Here is a 24,942-nt window from a genome sequence, read left to right as displayed (position 1 = left end):
CACTAGTACAGTGTATATCCACCTTTCGCAGCAATGCAGGCTGCTATTCTCCCATGGAGACGATCGTAGAGATGCTGGATGTAGTCCTGTGGAACGGCTTGCCATGCCATTTCCACCTGGCGCCTCAGTTGGACCAGCGTTCGTGCTGGACGTGTGGACCGCGTGAGACGACGGTTCATCCAGTCCCAAACATGCTCAATGGGGGACAGATCCGGAGATCTTGCTGGCCAGGGTAGTTGACTTACACCTTCTAGAGCACGTTGGGTGGCACGGGATACATGCGGACGTGCATTGTCCTGTTGGAACAGTAAGTTCCCTTGCCGGTCTAGGAATGGTAGAACGATGGGTTCGATGACGGTTTGGATGTACCGTGCACTATTCAGTGTCCCCTCGACGATCACCAGTGGTGTACGGCCAGTGTAGGAGATCGCTCCCCACACCATGATGCCGGGTGTTGGCCCTGTGTGCCTCGGTCGTATGCAGTCCTGATTGTGGCGCTCACCTGCACGGCGCCAAACACGCATACGACCATCATTGGCACCAAGGCAGAAGCGACTCTCATCGCTGAAGACGACACGTCTCCATTCGTCCCTCCATTCACGCCTGTCGCGACACCACTGGAGGCGGGCTGCACGATGTTGGGGCGTGAGCGGAAGACGGCCTAAAGGTGTGCGGGACCGTAGCCCAGCTTCATGGAGACGGTTGCGAATGGTCTTCGCCGATACCCCAGGAGCAACAGTGTCCCTAATTTGATGGGAAGTGGCGGTGCGGTCCCCTACGGCACTGCGTAGGATCCTACGGTCTTGGCGTGCATCCGTGCGTCGCTGCGGTCCGGTCCCAGGTCGACGGGCACGTGCACCTTCCGCCGACCACTGGCGACAACATCGATGTACTGTGGAGACCTCACGCCCCACGTGTTGAGCAATTCGGCGGTACGTCCACCCGGCCTCCCGCATGCCCACTATACGCCCTCGCTCGAAGTCCGTCAACTGCACATACGGTTCACGTCCACGCTGTCGCGGCATGCTACCAGTGTTAAAGACTGCGATGGAGCTCCGTATGCCACGGCAAACTGGCTGACACTGACGGCGGCGGTGCACAAATGCTGCGCAGCTAGCGCCATTCGACGGCCAACACCGCGGTTCCTGGTGTGTCCGCTGTGCCGTGCATGTGATCATTGCTTGTAGAGCCCTCTCGCAGTGTCCGGAGCAAGTATGGTGGGTCTGACACACCGGTGTCAATGTGTTCTTTTTTCCATTTCCAGGAGTGTATTTAAACAGAAAAAATACACACTATCGACGCTACATAAATGTCACTAGAGAGAGGCACTTCTGACACTGCGGTTGATAATTGAAGAAACACTAAAGTAAAATCAAGACACATTCATAGGATTCATAGAACTGGAACAACATCAAATGGTGAAAGACGTTTGAAATTCTGACAAAGATAGGTGTAATTTATAGTATAACATGGGTAATATACAGTAAGTACAAGAATTAAGAATGAACAATAAGACCGGAAGACCAAGAACGAAGTGCTCGGATTAAAAAGGGTGTACGACAGGGATGTAGTTCAAATGGTTCAAATGGCTCTGAGCACTATGGGACTTAACTTCTAAGGCCATCAGTCCCCTAGAGCTTAGAACTACTTAAACCTAACTAACCTAAGGACATCATACACATCCATGCCCGAGACAGGATTCGAACCTGCGACCGTAGCGGTCGCGCGGTTCCAGACTGTAGCGCCACCCCGGCCGGCAGGGATGTAGTCTTCGCCCCATATTGTTCGATCTATACATCGAGGAAGGAATGACGGAAGCAAAAGAAACAGTCAAGAATGGGATTAAAATTCAGGGTGAAAGGATATCAATGATAAGATTCCCTGATGAAAATCTTAAACATGGCTGCGAAACAGCAAATGTGTAAATCTGGAGAAATTGAAACATCACCGACGGCCGCTGTGGCCCTGCGGTTCCAGGCGCTTCAGTCCGGAACCGCGCTGCTTCTACGGTCGCAGGTTCGAATCCTGCCTCGGTCACGCATGTGTATGATGTCCGTAGGTTTAAGTAGTTCTAGGGGACTGATGACCTCAGATGTTAAGTCCCATAGTGCTTAGAGCCATTTGAATCATATTAAATGTAAATCTTCTCAGACATCTGTATCGGTATCTAAATGTTAATGCTTGAATCCGAATGGGGTCATGTAAAGTTAGAAACGGTGTGGGGAAGGTGGAGGGGTGCTATAGGATTCTGTTCTGGGTCAATCACTTTTTTCATGTATAGTATCTGATCAAAACCATGACACACATTAGTGGACATTAATATGAGATGTATTCACTCTGCGTCTTTAGGACGACTTCAACTCTGCTCGGGACAGTTTCAGTCAGGTGTCCCAATGTCTGTGGAGTAATGGCGGCCCATTCTTCCTCAAGACCCGAAACCAAAGAAAGTAGTCGGACGCTGGGGTCTGGAGCGAAGTACACGTTTTAACACGTCCCAGCGATGTTCCATTGGGTTCAGGTCAGTCTGTTTCAGGAATGTTACTGTGCACAAACCATTGCCTCACAGATGCTGCTTTATCATAGAGTGCAACGTTGTCTTGGCGCAGTCATCGTCTCGGAACTTTTTCTCTCCTGAACGCAATACACCATGTTGTAAAATGTGTTCATAGCCTTCCGCATTTAGTGCTTACTTCAGCGCAATGAAGCCACCACAACTTAACCATGAAAAGCACCTAAATAACCCAAAACCACCTCGGTGCTTCACTGTTGACACTAGACATAACGGCAGGTAATGTTCTCCAGCCATTCGCCAAACCCGAATCACTCCATCACAGGGTACAGCGTGATTCATCTCACTAAATCACTCGTTTCCAGTCATTCACTGTTCAGTAGTGTCGATCTGTACATCACTTCAGGTGTCGCTTAGAGCACAGACTGCAGAAAAGTGTGGCTTATAAGGAGCTGCTCGATCATTGTGCTCCCTACGCACAGCCATTAGCTAGGTGGACTGCTGGTACAACTTTGCAACTCACGAGCGTTCCTACCGCTGGTTTCATGCGTTTCTTTACAACCACCCTCGGCAGTGCTCGACGGTCCCTGACCGTCAATCTGAGCTCAGATTGTTTACGGGTGTAGATGCGTGTTACATAAGCTGGTGCGGGTTCGGGTTCGCTTTTACATAATATTTTGTCTGGCAATACAATATTTTAGCATAGAGAACCTGATGATGGCATAATGTATGCCGAAATTGGTTGTCTGGACTAAATGAGAGATGAAAATAGAGCTGTTGGTCTAGTTATTGCTGGTTGTATCTATATCTATGTCGTCCCTCATAGTAAGGACGGATGAACCGCTCGGTTAGACGTGCGGTCTAACGCACGGCTTTTCGAATTGGGAAGGAGCGCCTAGTCCCTGGCACGAATCCGCCCGGCGGACTTGTGTGGAGGTCCGGTGAGCCGGCCAGTCTGTGGATGGTTTTTAGGCGGTTTTCCATCTGCCTCGGCGAATGCGGGCTGGTTCCCGTTATTCCGCATCAGCTACACTATGTCGACGATTGCTCCGCAAACAAGTTCTCCACGTACGCGTACACCACCATTACTCTACCACGCAAACACAGCGGTTACACTCGTCTGGTGTGAGTCGTTCCCTGGGTGGGAGGGAAGGAGGGAGGGGGGGGGGGAGGGGGCCGAACCGCACAATAATCCTGAAAGAGTGGTTCGGTGTGGGGCGGCGGAGGGGTAAAGTGGACTGCGGTAATCGTCGTGGGGTTGTGGACCACTGCGGCTGCGGCGAGGACGGAGCCTCTCCGTCGTTTCTTGGCCCCCGGTTAACATACAACACAAAGGACGGATGAAGTGAAATTTTTTCGCTATGTCGAATAGATTAGGAAACTGAATATGTGTTTTTTCACCTTTGGACCACGGTCGTAACATACTTTTTGAATGAAATCATTGACAGCATCTTCTAAGTATTTTATTTTTTGTTTATTTCACTATCGCGATTCAAGTGCAATGATGAAGATTGGGACCTATGGAAGGTATGGATAACGAAGTACAATGAGTTATCACAGTGTGTGGTGTGTAAATGAATCGTCCAGTAACAGCGTCTACGTTGCCACTGCGATAGATATACTCGTTTCCTGTTGGTTTTATTACGGATGTCATACCAAGTCGAACGAATAAATTGCTACAATCCCTTCTCTTTGGGGAAAATAATGCCGAGATAGTAGGGAACGCACCTGGTGGGTGGAGTGGTGCGTCTGCATATGCTTGTCGAGCAGGAACTCGACGTGGAAGGCCTCCCTGCAGACGGGGCAGTGGAACTGCTTGGAGTGCGCCGCCATGTGGAACTGCATCTCGAGCTCCGAGCTGAAGCTGAGGCGGCAGAAGAGGCAGCGGTGCGCGGCCTGCTGCGCCTTGCCGGGGGCGGCGCCGGCGCCGGGGGCGGAGCCGGGTGCGGGCGCCGCGTGCGTGGCACGCACGTGCAGCCCGAAGTCCGCCTCCGACCGGAACACCGCCGCCGGGCAGCCCGTGCACCGGAACAGCTTGCACTCGTTGCTGTGCTTCACCGCGAAGTGCACCTGCGGCACGCCCACACACCCTCACGTCACACAGTGTTCCAGAATTTACAGATTGTCACACTCATTCTTGTGGGTTCTCATTGCTTTCGCTTTGACACTGAACTATAGGAGAAACTTCTCCCTAACCAGTCCTCCTCGAACTTCTAACGTGTATCGGTAACATAGAGATTTAGTCTTGACATCACAATATCAGAGAATGCTCGTACGGACAAGGGTTCGAAAATCTTTCAGTACTCTATCCAATTCTTCTCGCAGTATTATGTCTTCTCTCCCATTTTCATCTACGTACTGAAGAGGGGCAGCAGCATTTTCTGTAGTTGCAGAGGCAATAGTCTGCATGATTGACTGATCTGGCCTTGTAACACTAACCAAAATGGCCTTGCTGTTCTGGTACTGCGAACAGCTGAAAGCAAGGGGAAACTACAGCCGTAATTTTTCCCGAGGGCATGCAGCTTTACTGTATGGTTGCATGATGATGGCGTCCTCTTGGGTAAAATATTCCGGAGGTAAAATAGTCCCCCATTCGGATCTCCGGGCGGGGACTACTCAAGAGGACATCGTTATCAGGAGAAAGAAAACTGGCGTTCTACGAATCGGAGCGTGGAATGTCAGATCCCTTAATCGGGCAGGTAGGTTAGAAAATTTAAAAAGGGAAATGGATGGGTTAAAGTTAGATATAGTGGGAATTAGTGAAGTTCGGTGGTAGGAAGAACAAGACTTTTGGTCAGGTGAATACAGGGTTATAAATACAAAACCAAGTAGGGGTAATGCAGGAGTAGGTTTAATAATGAATAAAAAATAGGAGTACGGGTAAGCTACAACAAAGCATAGTGAACGCATTATCGTGGCCAAAATAGACACGAAGCCCACGCCTACTACAGTAGTACAAGTTTATATGCCAACTAGCTTTGCAGATGATGAAGAAAGTAATAAAATGTATGATGAGATAAAAGAAATTATTCAGGTAGTGAAGGGAGACGAAAATTTAATAGTCATGGGTGACTGGAATCCCAGAGTAGGAAAAGGTAGAGAAGGAAACATAGTAGGTGAATATGGATTGGGGCTAAGAAATGAAAGAGGAAGCCGCCTGGTAGAATTTTGCGCAGAGCATAACTTAATCGTAGCTAACGCTTGGTTCAAGAATCACGAAAGAAGGCTGTATACATGGAAGAAACCTGGAGATACTAAATGGTATCATATAGATTATACAATGGTAAGACAGAGATTTACGAACCAGGTTTTAAATTGTAAGACATTTCCAGGGGCAGATGTGGATTCTGACCACAATCTATTGGTTATGAACTGTAGATTAAAACTGAAGAGACTGCAAAAAAGTGGGAATTTAAGGAGATGGGACCTGGATAAACTGAAAGAACCAGAGGTTGTTCAGAGTTTCAGGGAAAGCATAAGGGAACAATTGACAGGAATGGGGGAAAGAAATACAGTAGAAGAAGAATGGGTCGCTCTAAGGGATGAAGTAGTGAAGGCAGCAGAGGATCAAATAGGTAAAAAGACGAGGGCTGGTTAACGGAAGAAATATTGAATTTAATTGATGAAAGGAGAAAATATAAAAATGCAGTAAATGAAGCAGGCAAAAAGGAATACAAACGCCTCAAAAATGAGATCGACAGGAAGTGCAAAATGGCTAAGCAGGGATGGCTAGAGGACAAATGTAAGGATGTAGAGGCTTATCTCACTAGGGTTAAGATAGATACTGCCTACAGGAAAATTAAGGAGACCTTTGGAGAAAGGAGAACCACTTGCATGAATATCAAGAGCTTTGATGGAAACCCAGTTCTAAGCAAAGAAGGGAAAGCAGAAAGGCGGAAGGAATATATAGAGGGCCTATACAAGGGAGATGTACTTGAGGACAATATTATGGAAATGGAAGAGGATGAATATGAAATGGGAGATATGATATCGCGTGAAGAGTTTGACAGAGCACTGAAAGACCTGAGTCGAAACAAAGCCCCCGGAGTAGACAAAATTCCATTAGAACCACTGATCACCTTGGGAGAGTCAGCCCCGACAAAACTCTACCATCTGGTGAGCAAGATGTATGAGACAGGCAAAATACCCTCAGACTTCAAGAATATAATAATCCCAATCCCAAAGAAAATAGGTGTTGACAGATGTGAAAATTACCTAACTATCAGTTTAATAAGTCACAGCTGCAAAATACTAACGCGAATTCTTTACAGACGAATGGAAAAACTGATAGAAGCTGACCTCGGGGAAGATCAGTTTGGATTCCGTAGAAATGTTGGAACACGTGAGGCAATACTGACCCTACGACTTATCTTAGAAGAAACATTAAGGAAAGGCAAACCTACATTTCTAGCATTTGTAGACTTAGAGAAAGCGTTTGACAATGTTGATTGGAATACTCTCTTTTCAAATGCTGAAGGTGGCAGGGATCAAACACAGAGAGCGAAAGGCTATTTACAATTTGTACAGAAAGCAAATGGCAGTTATAAGAGTCAAGGGGTATGAAAGGGAAGCAGTGTTTGGGAAGGGAGTGAGACAGGGTTGTAGCCTATCCCCGATGTTATTCAATCTGTATATTGAGCAAGCGATAAAGGAAACAAAAGAAAAGTTCGGAGTAGGTATTAAAATTCATGGAGAAGAAATAAAAACTTTGAGGTTCACCGATGACATTGTAATACTGTCAGAGACAACAAAGGACTTGGAAGAGCAGTTGAACGGAATGGACAGTGTCTTGAAAGGCGGGTATAAGATGAACATCAACAAAAGCAAAACGAGGATAATGGAATGTAGTCGAATTAAGTCAGGTGATGCTGAGGGAATTAAATTAGGAAATGAGACACTTAAAGTTGTAAAGGAGTTTTGCTATTTGGGGAGCAAAATAACTGATGATGGTCGAAGTAGAGAGGATATAAAATGTAGACTGGCAATGGCAAGGAAATCGTTTCTGAAGAAGAGAAATTTGTTAACATCGGGTATAGATTTAAGTGTCAGGAAGACGTTTCTGAAAGTATTTGTACGGAGTGTAGCCATGTATGGAAGTGAAACATGGACGGCTAGTAGTTTGGACTAGAAGAAAATTGAAGCTTTCGAAATGAGGTGCTACAGAAGAATGCTGAAGATTAGACCGGTAGTTGACAAAACTAATGAGGAGGTATTGAATAGAATTGGGAAGAAGAGGAGTTTGTGGCACAACTTGACTAGAAGAAGGGATCGGTTGGCAGGACATGTTCTGAGACATCAAGGGATCACCAATTTAGTATTGGAGGGCAGCGTGGAGGGTAAAAATCGTAGAGGGAGACCAAGAGATGAATACACTAAGCAGATTCAGAAGGATGTAGGCTGCAATAGGTACCGGGAGATGATGAAGCTTGCACAGGATTGAGTAGCATGGAGAGCTGCATCAAACCAGTCTCAGGACTGAGACCACCACCAGAACAACAACAACAACAACAACAACAACAACTTTTCCCTTTCTACAGGATGACTACTATAGCGTTTAAAAACGCCAAACGGACGTGGGTGACGCTGAAACAAGTAATTTATTATCAGAGACATGGGGCCACAAATGCTGGGAAATATTCGGAATGTGGATGACAAATGTTGAACATGTTAGCGGATGATGTGAGTCACCGCACGTGCAGCGGTTGAGTCTATCAATATGTCGCAGCTGATCATCCCAAGTCAGTTATTCCTGTCGATGTGGCTCTAGGCCCATGTGCGCGAACTTACAGCGTGGGGCTCAGCGTTCGAGTCTTGCATGTGGCAATCAGTATAGTTTTCATCGCGTTGGGCAATTATGTGTACACATGGAGTTAAACTTTACTATTTCATTTACCGATCTTGTGGTCACATCCGATTTATTGCAAAGTAAAGTACAACGAAAACGTAGCATGTTGCGCCACGAATAAATGAGCATAAGCTTCCTAACTGCATCGCTACCAGTAAAGTCGCCACGTTTTCTCTACGAAATAGTCCCTAAACAAAAAAGTAACATTAATAAAAAAAAAGCAAAATAAGAACACCCTTTGCTTGGTTACAGCGAGGACGATTTTGTAACTTCTGCAAAGGATCATATTCACAAAATAGGTGTTCGAAAATAGGTTAGCGTAGCGGAGCGATCTGGGGCACTTTCTCCTGTGGGTGAGGGTAGGATGGACAAGCCCAACCACTGGATATGCTTCGAGGTAAGTCATTTGGTGACTTCAGATGTTCTACATTTTTCAAATGGCTCTGAGCACTATGGGACTTAACATCTGAGGTCATGAGTCCCTTAGACTTAGATATAATTAAACCTAACCTAAGGACATCACACACATCCATGCCCACGTAGCAGCAGCGCGGTTCGGGGCTGAAGCGCCTACAACCGCTTGGTCACAGCGGCCGGCTCGACATTTGTCATCCACGTTTGGGGTATTTCTCGACATTGGCGGCCCCATGTGTCTTATATTAAATTACTTTTAACAGCGTCATCTACGTCGCTTTGGGAATTTTTAAACACTGATAAGAATCACCATGTATGAAACTGCCTTCAAGTTATTTCCGTCGTATAGCCCTTGTATTTAATTAGTTTTTTGTTTGCTTGCAGGCACACGTCACTAGTCATGGTAAACACTGGTGCAACGTTTCCGCTATTGCCAAAACTGACTTGCAGCACGATATTCTACTTTATCAATGGAGAGCGACATATTGTTTGGGACGCTTTAGAGATGTACTAGGAGATTTCGGTTACTTCACTGTGTACAATAAGTGAAGACGAACACCTGCAAACAAATAAACAACAGAGTAATTACGTAACTTTGTTCATTCGAGGTGACAAAGCTTCGCGACTACTCCTTGTTGGTAAGGTACAGTAAATTGTAGATGTAGTGCAAATATTCTTGACCGAAAGGTCTGGAAAATGAACGAGAAATAAAAGGAAGTGGAAAAAGGCTCGTGCAGCGAGCTCGTAAGGAGCTGATGATCTGGCGGAAGATTACCTGGATGGCAACTTTGGAGTCGAACATGTCCTTGCAGAGGGAGCAGCGGTAGAGGTGGTGCGCGTGGATGTCCATGAGGTGCTTCTGCAGCTCGTCGGGCTTGGCGAACAGCTTGAGGCAGGAGGAGCAGCCGAACTCCGTGGCGGTGGCCAGGAAGTGCGAGGCGACGTGCGCGGCCAGCGCTTCCTCGCCAGGGCAGGCGGCGCCGCAGTGCGCGCAGCGGGCCGCCAGCGGCAGCGCGGGCGGCGCGCCGGGAGCGGCGGAGGCGGCGGCGGCCGGTTCCAGGTGGTGCGCCACCACGTGCTCGCGGAACGACTCGAAGTCGGGCAGCGCCGCCGAGCACTGGCTGCACAGCAGCGTGCCCGGGTGCTCGTACTGCGGGCCCAAACGTGCGCCGCGGCTCAGCACCGGCTCCTCTGCTCCCACCGCTACAGCTTATACTAGCGGCGTTCAATAAATAATGCGACACATTTTTCTGGGCCAAGAAAATAATGCGGAATGTGTTGTGTGACATAGTGAAACATTTCCGCTTCAGCACCTATAGCTTCATGAAGTTCCCATAGGTAGCGGCGCTGTAAGTAGCCCTTAAAAGTGCGTGTGTGTGTGTGTGTGTGTGTGTGTGTGTGTGTGTGTGTGAGTGGGGGGGGGGGGGGGTCCCCCAAGCAGAGCGCTGTCATTGAGTTTCTTTTAGCGGGAAAGCGGAGAATTTCAGATATTCAAAGGAACCTGCAGAATATGTACGGTGAGAGAGCAAAAGCATGGTGAGTCATTGGGCGAGGCATCTTCCACCATCGCAACAAGGTTGTGCAATATTGTCCGAGCTCCGCCGTGCCGGCCGGCCGCATACAGCCGTGATTCTCTAAGTGTCTGAACGTGCGGACACTCACTCGAGTTTTTGTATGACCACCCCTGTCGTTGGAGGTCTGGAGAACTATGGCCATTCACTTACGTGAGGAAATTAACACATACAGCCGATCTTACGATGTCATTTACTGCTTCAATGCATCACCTTCAGGCCTCAGCTGATGCAGAGGGGGTTAACAACATCTGTATACACGATGCGTCAGTGGCCAACGGCTATACATTTTTATTTTTTTTAAAAAAAATCTTTATTCATGAAAACCAATATCTTACAAAGTAACCCACCACCTAAGACATTAGTGGGTCGAAGTAACATACAAAATTAATAATTTTCAGCAGCATTTACCAAGACTTTATCTACTTATTGTTAGCATTAACTGCAAGATGGAAGATTAGCTACTCTATGGGTATTCCTACTATTTGACCTACTGTTAACCTACTATGCTATCTACTCTACCCTACTCTACTAAACTACATCCTGCAGCGTTACACGTGTGCCAGTAAAAATATAAACCTACTATCTCATGGCCGTGCCCACCGAGCTAATCCCAGTGGGCGGGGTCCTGCAGTGGGCTGGCCTTAATGAAAATCGCTGCAAGTCTTTTTTGAATGTCCTACAATCTATTTCCTACTAATAATTTTATCTACTAAGTCATAATCGGTGTGCTGTGTCTATAGTCGGTAAGTTCGCATCCTCCCCCTAGTCCTGGACGCGACGGATCCCGATCGTCACGGCGGTCGGCCAGTACGCATCCTGGCGGAATGGGATGGTGCGTAATGTCACGTTTTTGCACTTTCGTTTATCTCCCTACGATATTCTCTCAGGACCTTGGCGGATACCTCGCTGGCTAATCTATCGATGATAGTGAAGATAACTGGGTCCCTGATTAGATGGAAGGTATCTGTATTTGGCAGTGAATTCCTTAACTCTGCGGCAACGTCATCGAAAATGGGACACACGTAGACCACGTGGTCCGGTGTACCTGTCCCGGCACCACAGTCACACGAAGGTGTCGCTCTTTTCCCGAAACGGCAGAGATATGCCAACGGCTATAACTGGTTTCCGCAGACCACCTGTAACGATGTTGTCTCTCCAATCGTCAACTATCAACTGTGAGTGATGGTTGATGGGACAACATCGCGGTTACAGATAGTCCGCGAAAACCAGTTATAGACGTTGGCCGCTGATGCATCGTGTATACAAATGGTGTTAAACCCCCCCCCCCCCCCCTGCATCAGCTGAGGCCTGAAGGTGATGCATTGAAGCACCTAAACTGGTAGCCTTACAATAAATGACATCACAAGGACAGCTGTAGGTGTTTCGTTACTCTCATACGATGTAATCGACGGATCACAATGAAACACCTACCTGCTCAACTGGACCTCTCGGTAGATAGTGCCGACAAGTTTATCCACCAGTTGGGGTACTCAAAGATCTGTGCCAACTGCGTTCCCCACCGTCTAACACCAGACTTCTATCTGTTTGGCCCAATGAAGGAAGCACTCCGCGGGAAGCCGTATGTAGATGATGGGGAGGTTACTGATGCACCAAGACGTTGGCGCCGATGGTGTGAGGCCGTGGCACTGACTGGAAATTATGTTGAAAAATAGTTTTTTGTAGCCAAGGACTGGGGAATAATATTGTTTATCGGAATCCAGAGGAGAACCAACCTGCTTCCCGGAAAGAAAATGTGTTGCATTACTTACTGAAGGCCCTTTGTAGGTAGTTTTGGTAACTTTCACAGACGCAGCATTGCTCAGACAACTTGTAATAAAGCAAGAAGATCATTTCCAGCTGTTATGTTTTTCTTCCCCCAACTTTTTTTTTTTTTTTGCAAGTTTTGTGTTACCTTTGATATTATCAATTATATGGCATGTGCACAATACTTAAAAATTTCAAATATCGACTCAGGGGTTATCCAGTTTAACTTCATTACGTATTACATTCCTTAGGTTATAGGAGTTATGAACTAACTAAAATAACTAAACATCCGTAACGTCATACTTCGTTATCATTGTTCGAATACGAAGAGGTACCTGATTAATTACTTTCTGATAAAGCAGATCAAAAAAATACAGAAACAAGTAAAGTATTTATTCCTACAACCAATGGCGAAAATGTATTAGCAACTCTTGCACTCATTTAGGTTCAAAGTAACGTATTTGATAAAAACATTGTCACTGCAATACTATCTCATATTTAGGCAAACTAGCCATCGTAATTCAATAGAACTTATTTTTGTATCTGAAACTACAGTTTAAAAGGAATCTTCTTCCACTATTCGGTTACTCAGAAATGTAAATCTTTAATTTATGAAATTCTAGTAAACAACAAGTAAGGTGTCTCAACTGCAAATTCGTTGTGGACCACATTATTAGTAGTATACTGTTCCAACCAACAACTTTTCGGTCAGCTTCGACGGAGGCGCTGCTAGCGAGGGCATATTCGTACGGGTAATGATTAGGCTACAAACCCGCATACTTTATTTTTAAGTTACTTTTTATTTACTTTTCTAAACCCAAGGTGATTCGGCCGCTAACAAACTTTAGAATGTTTTACATTTTTTGATGACTGCATGTCACTTTAAGACAGATAGATCTAATTCTAAAAATTAAAGTTTAATACGAAGCGATAATGCCACTGAATACGAAATCAGATATTCAAAAAAGTAGAGAAGAAGAGGAGGAGGCAGGGGGAGAAGGAGGCAGGGGGAGGAGAAGAAAACAAGACAAGAAGTGGGAGTAGGAAGCAGGCATTGGAGGAACAAGAAAAGGAGAGATAGGAAGAACAAAGAGGAGGCATAGGAGCAACAAGGAAAGAAAGAGGTGCAATAGAAAGCAGATGAGAAGGAGGGATGGGAGAAAGAAGGGGTAGGAGAAAGGAGACGAGGGGGGAGGAGAAAGTAGATATGGGGAGATCAGGAAGAAGATATGGGCGGAGTAGAAGAGAGAAGAGCAAGTGAAAGCATGTGAAGCAATAAAGATTGGAGACTGATTGTCGCTAGCCATCGAGAAAGTAACAATGCAGCAAATTCGCCACTCAGAATGGAAAAGACTGTACAGAAGAGTTATATTCCTGCCTTCCTTAAGCCAATTAATATCTTCTGGAATTGTTGGGTACTGCAACTATTTGTTTTCTTTGTTCTGAAATTAATTCCAAATAGCCATATTTTATGATACTCTGACCACTTCATCATGAGGCACATACCATTACAATGAAGTTGCGACAAACCTGCAAAGTACATGTCTGCATAATCACAGAACGTTGTCAGACAAGTTTCACCATAATGCGAATTTAGGTTAAACTACGTGACATCGGTCCATGAATACAAAGATATGAACTCTACAGGTCTGCCGCAATTTTGTCACGGCATCTGCCTGATAATGAAGCCATCAGAGGTCCAAAGTCGATCGTAATGAGCAAGAAACCTAAAATACAGCTGTCTGGAATTAATTTCTAAATACAGAGACTAATCAGTTATTCTACACGACAATAGTAATCGCTGGCGTCCCCATTTCTTCCGCAAAATGGGAGATGAAAGCTTATGGAGTTGTTACCATGTCCAAAGGTTTCAAGACATCCTGCGCAAGGTACTCTGATGTTTTTGTTTCACACGTCCCGATAGTATGATCAACGAGTGAAATGGAACTCTTCTTCCTCATGCTAGTTCCTAACAGCTGTACTACTTTTCTCGACATTCTACTCCGTTCTTTCAAACTCCTCTTATGTACCAGTTAATAGCGTCCCTTACAGTATGATTCGCAACGTTAACTTTACATCTGCACTCGCCGAGTCGTCAGATACGCACTGTCGCTCTGCCAGAGATTATGGCGGCGCCAGCAATAAACTGTAGCAGGAGCTGTAATACAGCTTGTGGAACGTGATGGTATCTTCGTGGTACGGCCGTACATCTTTGTCTCGTCACGAATCTTGCACCACGGCTGTTTTCTTACATTATTGTAGATACCAGCACGATAGTGCGCACAAATGTTTCGGGAATGAAATTTTCACTCTACAAAGCACAATGCACTGTTTAGAAACTGCCGTGAAAGGTTAAAACTTTGTGCCGGATTCGAACACGAACCAGGGCCCTCGCGTTTCGTGACCGTTGCTCTTACCGACTGAGGTACACGGACACGACATTACTATGCAAGAACATCTCTTTCCTAGGGAAGCTTTCCTGCAGCGACACCACACCGCGGGACGCACCAGCCAAATGTCTCATTCTGTCGCGTGTCAGTTGTACTTGGGGGGGGGGGGGCAGTGATGAATATTTAGAATTACGTGGATTACAAAGGAAACAATAAAAATTTTACTATAGTTTTCTGAGTATACAATTACATTCTAGAGAGTGTCAGTAGCGGGTACGGTGTCACCATGCGGAGCAAATTTCGAACGCTGCCGATGATCAGGGGGATAACAGCCACAGCGTGTAGTGTGAAACAGATGCAGAGCACACCGGTGACGCCCTAGATCGGGCTCTCTCTCTCTCTCTCTCTCTCTCTCTCTCTCTCTCTCTCTCTCTCTCTCTCTCTCTCTCTCTCTGTGTGTGTGTGTGTGTGTGTGTGTGTGTGTGTGTGTGTGTGTGTGTGTGTGAGGGAAAGGATAAGTGAGAAAACGACGAGAAAAGATTTATTATGGACGTGTGGCCGGAAACGCGTTCCAAGGAAGGTACATCGACATTAAGGTGGGGATAAAAGATCTTTCAAAGTGTAGTTTCAATGATTGGAAGTACACACGAGAAGATACCAGGCAAGTGAGGTTATTGTGTCTATATTATTGTTTTAGCTCCACACTCTAGAAGACTGTGAGCTTCAGCTCCTCTACATAGCAACCACATTAGCCCTCGCAGTTCCAAAGGCACCTCTTCCGACAGGCGGAGGGGGCGGGGGGAAGGAAGTGGACATATGCCTCTGCTATGAGGCACTGTGGAAGTATGAATGCCCCCACGAGGCGGTCATCAATAATCCCCGACCACACACTGAGGCTGAACTGGTAATGACGGTTCACTGCAATCGCACTATGGGCATTCTCCGTAGCTCACAGTTGGATGTTGTGAAGGTTGACGATACCCTCTTCGTAAAGGTAAGCACCGTGGTGACCTGAATCATGAACCAGCGACAATGGCGTTGATTCAGAGGCAAGTCCGTAGGTAATAGGACTACATGCGTTGTAAATGATGTGGAAAATGGCAGTTGTCACGGAGAATGTTCGGCACGGTCGTTTATGCACCCCGTGGTAGCGGACCACTTGCCTGGCACGCTTAGCAATGTCACTGTCAAAGATCTTTTGTGTAGCACAGTCAAGCAACTTTTCACGATGAAACTTGGACCATACACAGAGAGAATCGCTACATTATATCACAGAAGGTAACAGAAAGAGATACGTAGTGAGACTAACAGAGATAATACTTTTATTCAAAGACAATAATTATACTGAAGTCACCGCGATTTATGATGGTCTCCTAGACAACACAAAAGCCTGAAATGGTGTATGTTGAACATGGACCCAATGTATGCTCCGTAATGCGGTGCCATGGTGGCCATAAGGTTGATAGGGAGTTGTTGTGGTAATACGTTCCAGTCTTCCACTGCCGCGGTTTACAGCTGCTGGATGCTGGTTGGTGCATGTGGACGTGCTACAGTACGCCTCTCCTATACCACCCACATGAGTTAGATGGGATTTGAGTCGGGAGCAACGGACAGACCTATACATTCGCCGAGTGCTCCCTCGTTCCAAAAGCTCCTTCACTTGCACTGTTTGATGCGGTCGCGCATTGTCGGGCATAAAAGTGAAAGCCAAATGCACCGCAGAAAAGATGCTCATGGTGGAGGAGGATAGCGTCACGATAACCTTGACGGGTGAGTGTACTGTGTTCAAAAATTTTGGTCCAGTAGGTTCTACCCACGGAACATTATGCCTCCCCGCACCTGGAGAATAAAAACGATCGTCTTCGACAATGTTCCTGAGTACTGACCAAGAAATCTTGGAACACCGGTCAACGCTGTCGTGTCACTGTAATCTTTCCCTACGTGCGTCTTTTCTGGGGTGCATTCGGACCTGACTTCATTTTATGGGTGAAACTGTGCGACCGCATCGACCAGTGCAACTGGAAGACTTTTTGGGACGAGAGGATTCGGCAAATGGACTGGCCTGCCGGTTCCCCCAATTAAATGCCATCGAGCACACGTGCGATGTGTTGGTGAGACGCACAGCAGCGCGTAGCCACCAAGCCGTGTGTGGCGGAGGGCACAATTCGCGCCAAAGTCATATTCCCCCCCCCCCCCCCCTCCACCGTTCCACTCGCGGATCACGCGAGGGAAAAACGACTGTCTGAACGCCTCAGTATGAGCTCGTATTTCCCTTATCTTTCAATGGTAATCATCGTGCTATTTGAAAGTTGGTGGTAATAATATATGCTCTACATCCTCGGTGAAGATCGGATTTCGGAATTTAGTGAGCAGCCCATTCTGTTTAGCGCGTCGTCTATCTGCAAGTGTGTCCCAACCAGCAGTTGTCGACCGCGCTGTTGGAGGAATGGAACGTCCTACCACGAGAACTCCTTGCGACTCTTGTGGCCAGGGTGAGAGCAAGTTGCAGAGCACGCGCTGCCATCCGTGGTGAAAATGGCTCTGAGCACTATGGGACTTAACTACTGTGGTCATCAGTCCCCTAGAACTTAGAACTACTTAAACCTAACTAACCTAAGGACATCACACACATCCATGCCCGAGGCAGGATTCGAACCTGCGACCGTAGCGGTCACGCGGTTCCAGACTGTAGTGCCTATAACCGCACGGCCACTCCGGCCGGCCATCCGTGGTGATCACACCCCCAATTAAGAAGCATCTCCCGCCTTTTGAAATGTCCAGGGACGATCATAAACCCCAGTAATTCCGGTGTAAATACTGTGTTCGAAGAACCGTGTCTTTCTCGTTCTTCTCAAGGCATATATATTTCAGCTACCTTCTGTACTATAAACTAGCAGTTCTTTCTACGTGTGGTGCAAGTTTCATCGACTTGGAAATGACGCACAATGCGTAAGTTATTTCATCTACATCCATACTCCGCAAGCCACCTGACGGTGTGTGCCGGAGAAGGTACCTTGAGTATCTCTATCGGTTCTCGTTTCTATTCCAGTCTCGTATTGTTCGTGGAAAGAAAGATTGTCGGTATGCCTCTGTGTGGCCTCTAATCTCTCAGATTTTATCCTCATCGTCTCTTCGTGAGACATATGTAGGAGGGAGTAATATACTGCTTGACTCCTCGGTGAAAGTATGTTCTCGAAACTTCAACAGAAGCCCGTACCGAGCTACTGAGCGTCACCCCCACAGAGTCTTCCACTGGAGTTCATCTATCATCTCCTTAACGCTTTCACGATTACTAAATGATCCTGTAACGAAGCGCACTGCTCTCCGTTGGATCTTCTCTATCTCTTCTATCAACCCTATCTGGTAAGGATCCCACACTGCTGAGCATTATTCGAGCAGTGGGCGAACAAGTGTACTGTAACCTACTTCCTTTGTTTTCGGATTGCATTTCCTTAGTATTCTTCCAATGAATCTGAGTCTGGCATCTGCTTTACCGACGATCAACTTTATATGATCATTCCATTTTAAACCACTCCTAATGCCTACTCCCAGATAGTTTATGGAATTAACTGCTTCCAGTTGATGACCTGCTATTTTGTAGCTAAATGATAAGGGATCTATCTTTCTATGTATTCGCAGCACACAACACTTGTCTACATTCAGATTCAATTGCCATTCCCTGCACCATGCGTCGATTCGTTGCAGATCCTCCTGCATTTCGGTACAATTTTCCATTGTTACAACCTCTCGATATACTACAGCATCATCCGCAAAAAGCCTCAGTGAACTTCCGACGTTATCCACAAGGTCATTTATATATATTGTGAATAGCAACGGTCCTACGAGACTCCCCTGCGGCACACCTGAAATCACTCTTACTTCGGAAGACTTCTCTCCATTGAGAATGACATGCTGCGTTCTTTTATCTAGGAACTCTTCAATCCAATCACACAATTGGTCCAATAGCCATATGCTCTTAATTTGTTCATTAAACGACTGTGGGGAACTGTATCGAACGCCTTGCGGAAGTCAAGAAACACGGCATCTACCTGGAATCGTCTATTTCGAAACCCATGCTGATTCCTGTCCATAAGTTTTGCAAACCAGTATGCAATCTCATCAAGCTGCCTATTTTCCTCCAGTCTCCGCAAATAGGGAGGAAGTATCAGTGAATAGTGTTATACACCGACCGCGGCCTCTCGGCAAAGAAATTTTAACTAAAATCACGTTTAAACTTCGCAAAGGGAACCATCTTCAGAGAGGAATTCTGTGGCTGTCATGCAGAAAGGAGTGAGACGCTAGGTGTACTCACGACGGCAGAAGAGTCGCTGCGCTGCCTCTTGGCGGGTGGCCGCGCGTCGTGGTGGTGGTGCTGCTGCTGCTGCTGCTGCTGGTGGTGCAGCAGCGACGGCGCCGGTGGCGGCGGCTGGTGCTGCGACAGCGGCTGCGGCTGGTGCGACTTCTTGCTGAGGTCGGTGGGCCGCAGCTGCTCGTGCGCCAGCAGGTAGTGCTCGGCGAACAGCGCCGCGCTAGGGAACGCCAGCTGGCACGGCCCGCACTGCAGCCCGTGCACGGCGGCCGCGTGCTGCCGCAGCGCCGCCACCGACGCGAAGCGCATCGTGCACAGCTCGCACGGCACCTGCTGCTGCTGCTGCTGCTGGGGCGGCTGCGACTGGCGGCCGTCCACCTGCTGCGGCGGCTGCGGGCTGGGGTGCGTCGGCGCTCCGGGGGGCGGGGTGCACGCCGCCGCCGGACTCGCCTGCCTGCTCTGGCGCTGTTGCTGCTGCGAGGAGTACTCGCCGTTCAGGATCGAGCCTGCCACAAGACAAGCCTCGCTTTGGTATCGAGGGGCCCACAAGGAACACTGTTCAGGCAGAGTGGAAGCACGGCGTTGTAGGGCAGCAGCCTACTCACACCGTATAAAATTCATATGCTTTCCATTGTGTGCCAGCCTAGTCCGCTGTAACTAGCTATGACGTTGTTGCGCAATACCTTAAAAATAAAATAAATAATCTGGAAAGTTAACTGCATGTCAGGAGTGATGCTAAAATAACAATGTGTTAAGTTTCAGTTTAGTAGCTTAAACAGTTTTCGAAATTTGGACGTTTTACGTAAAAATCCTTGAGGACAATATTATGGAAATGGAAGAGGATGTAGATGAAGATGAAATAGGAGATATGATACTGCGTGAAGAGTTTAACTGACCACTGAAAGACCTGAGTCGAAACAAGGCCCCGGGAGTAGACAACATTCCATTAGAACTACTGACAGCCTCGAGAGAGCCAGTCCTGACAAAACTCTACCATCTGTTGAGCAAAAGTACCCCCAGACTTCAAGAAGAATATAATAATTCCGATCCCAAAGAAAGCAGGTGTTGACAGATGTGAAAATTACCGAACTATCAGTTTCATAAGTTACAGCTGCAAAATACTAACGCGAATTCTTTACAGACGAATGCAAAAACTGATAGAAGCCGACCTCGGGGAAGATGAGTTTGGATTCCGTAGAAATGTTGGTACACGTGAGACAATACTGACCCTACGACTTATCTTAGAAGAAAGATTGTGAGTCTTTACTGAAAACTGTAACTGTAAGGATTGTAGAAGGAAAAAATCGCAGTGGCAGATCTAGATATGAGTACGTAGATGATGTAGAATGCAGCATTTGAAGGAAAGACAAACCTACGTTTCTAGCATTTGTAGACTTAGAGAAAGCTATCGACAATGTTGACTGGAATACTCTCTTTCAAATCCTGAAGGTGGCAGGCGTAAAATACAGGGAGCGAAAGGCTATTTACAATTTGTACGGAAACCAGATGGCAGTTATAAGAGCCGAGGGGCATGAAAGGGAAGCAGTGGTTGGGAAGGGAGTGAGACAGGGCTGTAGCCTCTCCCCGATGTTATTCAATCTGTATATAGAGCAAGCAGTAAAGGAAACAAAAGAAAAGTTCGGAGTAGGTATTAAAATCCATGGAGAAGAAATAAAAACTTTGACGTTCGCTGATGACATTGTAATTCTGTCAGAGACAGCAAAGGACATGGAAGAGCAGCTGAACGGAATGGACAGTGTCTTGAAAGGAGGATATAAGATGAACATCAACAAAAGCAAAACGAGGATAATGGAATGTAGTCGAATTAAGTCGGGTGATGCTGAGGTAATTAGATTAGGAAATGAGACACTTAAAGTAGTAAAAGAGTTTTGCTATTTGGGGAGCAAAATAACTGATGATGTTCGAAGTAGAGAGGATATAGATTGTAGACTGGCAATGGCAAGGAAAGCGTTTCTGAGAAAGAGAAATTTGTTAACATCGAGTATAGATTTAAGTGTCAGGAAGTCGTTCCTGAAAGTATTTGTATGGAGTGTAGCCTTGTATGGAAGTGAACATGGACGATAAATAGTTTGGACAAGAAGAGAATAGAAGCTTTCTAAATGTGGTGCTACAGAAGAATGCTGAAGATTAGATGGGTAGATCACACAACTAATGAGGAAGTACTGAATAGGATTGGGGAGAAGAGAAGTTTGTGGCACAACTTGACTAGAAGAAGGGATCGGTTAGTAGGACATGTTCTGAGGCATCAAGGGATCACCAATTTGGTATTGGAGGGCAGCGTGGAGGGTAAAAATCGTAGAGGGAGACCAAGAGATGAATACACCAAACAGATACAGAAGGATGTAGGTTGCAGTAAGTACTGGGAGATGAAGAAGCTTGCACAGGATAGAGTAGCATGGAGAGCTGCATCAAACCAGTCTCAGAACTGAAGACCACACCAACAACAACAACAACAACAACAACAACGTAAAAATCATCGGCGCAACAGGAAGGAGCTAGAAACTTCAAAATTTATATTCGAATTTCTTTTTCAGTGTAATTTAATGGAAACAGCATGCTGGATCTCACAAAGTAATATTTTGGTTGAAATTCATGATTTTCTGTTTTTGTGTCCAAAGAGTACGGAAGCAAGATAGATTAAGTAAGTGATTAGATAAAGCTAGGATGTTTAGATTTAGGTAGAATGGAGGTACGCTATAATAACAAAGATGTGAGAAGCTTCAAAAAGGTAGCTATAAAACTATAACTGTAGCGTCTCTCCAAAGGGCAAATTCAGAGCTCATCTATTGCGTGCAGTACAACTAAAATAATTCTCTCGCCAAAAGTATTTAACCTAGCCACATTAGAATTTTATTATAGATACTTACCTGTGTGCTGATTGTTGTGGTCTTCAGTCCTGAGACTGGTTTGCTGCAGCTCTCCATGCTACTCTATCCTGTGCAAGCTTCTTCATCTCCCAGTACTTACTGCAACCTACATCCTTCTGCATCTGTTTTTGTGTATTCATCTCTTGGTCTCCCTCTACGATTTTTACCCTCCACGCTGCCCTCCAATACCAAATTGGTGATCCCTTGATGTCTCAGAACATGTCCTACTAACCGATCCCTTCTTCTAGTCAAGTTGTGCCACAAACTACTTCGAACATCATCAGTTATTTTGCTCCCCAAATAGCAAAACTCCTTCACAACTTTAAGTGTCTCATTTCCTAATTTAATTCCCTCAGCATCACCCGACTTAATTCGACTACATTCCATTATCCTCGTTTTGCTTTTGCTGATTTTCATCTTATACCCGCCTTTCAAGACACTGTCCATTCCGTTCAACTGCTCTTCCAAGTCCTTTGCTGTCTCTGACAGTATTACAATGTCATCGGCGAACCTCAAAGTTTTTATTTCTTCTCCGTGGATTTTAATACCTACTCCGAATTTTTCTTTTGTTTCCTTTATTGCTTGCTCAACATACAGATTGAATAACATCGGGGAGAGCCTACAACCCAGTCTCACTCACTTCCCAACCACTGCTTCCCTTTCATGCCCCTCGACTCTTGTAACTGCCATCTGGTTACTGTACAAATTGTAAATAGCCTTTCGCTCCCTGTATTTTACCCCTGCCACCTTTAGAATTTGAAAGAGAGTATTCCAGTCAACATTGTCAAAAGCTTTCTCTAAGTCTACAGATGCTAGAAACGCAGGTTTGTCTTTCCTTTATCTTTCTTCTAAGACAAGTCGTAAGGTCAGTATTGCCTCACGTGTTCCAGTATTTCTACGGAATCCAAACTGATCTTCCCCGAGGTCGGCTTCTACTAGTTTTTCCATTCGTCTGTAAAGAATTCGTGTTAGTATTTTGCGGCTGTGGCTTATTAAACTGATTGTTCGGTAATTTTCACATCTGTCAACACCTGCTATCTTTGGGATTGGAATTATTATATTCTTCTTGAAGTCTGAGGGTATTTCGCCTGTTTCATACATCTTGCTCACCAGATGGTACAGTTTTGTCAGGACTGGCTCTCCCAAGGCCGTCAGTAGTTCCAATGGAATGTTGTCTACTCCGGGGGCCTTGTTTCGACTCACGCAGCATCGTATCTCCCATTTCATCTTCATCTACATCCTCTTCCATTTCCATAGTATTGTCCTCAAGTACATCGCCCTTGTATAGACCCTCTATATACTCCTTCCACCTTTTTGCCTTCCCTTCTTTGCTTAGAACTGGGTTGCCATCTGAGTTCTTGATATTCATACAAGTGGTTCTCTTCTCTCCAAAGGTCTCTTTAATTTTCCTGTAGGCAGTACCTATCTTACCCCTAGTGAGATAAGCCTCTACATCCTTACATTTGTCCTCTAGCCATCCCTGCTTAGCCATTTTGCACTTCCTGTCGATCTCATTTTTGAGACGTTTGTATTCCTTTTTGCCTGCTTCATTTACTGCATTTTTATATTTTCTCCTTTCATTAATTAAATTCAGTATTTCTTCTCTTACCCAATGAGTTCTACTAGCCCTCGTCTTTTTACCTACTTGATCCTCTGCTGCCGTCACTACTTCATCCCTCAAAGCTACCCATTCTTCTTCTAATGTTTTTCTTTCCCCCATTCCTGTCAATTGTTCACTTATGCTCTCCCTGAAACTCTGTACAACCGCTGGTTCTTTCAGTTAATCCAGGTTCCATCTCCTTAGATTCCCACCTTTTTGCAGTTTTTTCAGTTTTAATCTACAGGTCATTACCAATAGATTGTGGTCAGAGTCCACATCTGCCCCTGGAAATGTCTTACAATTTAAAACCTGGTTCCTAAATCTCTGTCTTACCATTATATAATATATCTGATACCTTTTAGTATCTCCAGGGTTCTTCTCGTATACAACCTTCTTTCATGATTCTTAAACCAAGTTATGCTCTGCGCAAAATTCTACCAGACGGCTTCCTCTTTCATTTCTTAGCCCCAATCCATATTCGCCTGCTATGTTTCCTTCTCTCCCTTTTCCTACTGACGAATTCCAGTCACCCATGACTATTAAATTTTCTCCTCCCTTCACTACCTGAATAATTTCTTTTATCTTATCATACATTTCATCAATTTCTTCGTCATCTGCAAAGCTAGTTGGCATATAAACTAGTACTACTGTAGTAGGCGTGTGCTTCGTGTCTATCTTGGCCACAATAATGCGTTCACTATGCTGTATGTAGTAGCTTACACGTACACCTATTTTTTTATTCATTATTAAACCTACTCCTGCATTACCCCTATTTGATTTTGTATTTATAACCCTGTATTCACCTGACCGGAAGTCTTGTTCCTCCTGCCACCGAACTTCACTAATTCCCACTATATCTAACTTTAACCTATCCATTTCCCTTTTTAAATTTTCTAACCTACCTGACCGATTAAGGGATCTGACATTCCACGCTCCGATCCGTAGAATGCCAGTTTTCTTTCTCCTGATAACGATGTCCTCTTGAGTAGTCCCCGCCCGGAGATCCGAATGGGGGACTATTTTACCTCCGGAATATTTTACCCAAGAGGGCGCCATCATCATTTAATCATACAGTAAAGCTGCATGCCCTCGGGAAAAATTACGGCCGTAGTTTCCTCTTGCTTTCAGCCGTTCGCAGTACCAGCACAGCAAGGCAGTTTTGGTTATTGTTACAAGGCCAGATCAGTCAATCATCCAGACTGTTGCCCTTGCAACTACTGAAAAGGCTGCTGCCCCTCTTCAGGAACCACACGTTTGTCTGGCCTCTCAACAGATACCCCTCCGTTGTGGTTGCACCTACGGTACGGCTGTCTGTATCGCTGAGGCACGCAAGGTCCATGGTTCATGGGGGGGGATTACACAATTAAATCGAGAGCTTCATTGGCCTTGAGCGAATGAAGCAATTATTTAGTAACTTGAAATGGTATTTTGCTAACCCAGCGGCTAGTCAGTAAGACAAATGTTGTCGGCTGCGCCCTCGGTGGTCCGCACCGTGCCTATAGAAATAAGAGCGTGAGAGCTAGAGTAAGGCCCCAGTTCTCTTCTAGATTCGTATCAGTGCGCACTCCGTGTCGGAAGCCGCGTCGCGTTTGTGCAGTTGCAAGGAACGGCTTTGGATGCCGTATTACGTAACTCGATATGCACTTAAC

General features: G+C 45.9%; 1 protein-coding gene across 1 annotated transcript in view; it reads right to left on the bottom strand.

The window, feature by feature from the left end:
* LOC124788952 (zinc finger protein 423 homolog) overlaps positions 1-24,942 on the bottom strand; it is a 278,658-nt gene that overhangs the window by 20,653 nt on the left and 233,063 nt on the right. The window contains exons 6-8 of the mRNA XM_047256240.1: positions 18,964-19,311; positions 9,544-9,971; positions 4,238-4,579 (exon numbers count right to left, since the gene is read on the bottom strand). Of these exons, the coding sequence (XP_047112196.1) occupies positions 4,238-4,579; positions 9,544-9,971; positions 18,964-19,311 (1,118 nt within the window). The remainder of the gene's footprint in view (positions 1-4,237; positions 4,580-9,543; positions 9,972-18,963; positions 19,312-24,942) is intronic.

Source organism: Schistocerca piceifrons, chromosome 3, assembly GCF_021461385.2.
Source record: "Schistocerca piceifrons isolate TAMUIC-IGC-003096 chromosome 3, iqSchPice1.1, whole genome shotgun sequence".
In the NCBI taxonomy this organism is placed as follows: Eukaryota; Metazoa; Arthropoda; class Insecta; order Orthoptera; family Acrididae; genus Schistocerca; species Schistocerca piceifrons.
The sequence above is the reverse complement of the archived record's forward strand: the minus strand, read 5'-3'. Positions and strand labels throughout refer to the sequence as shown.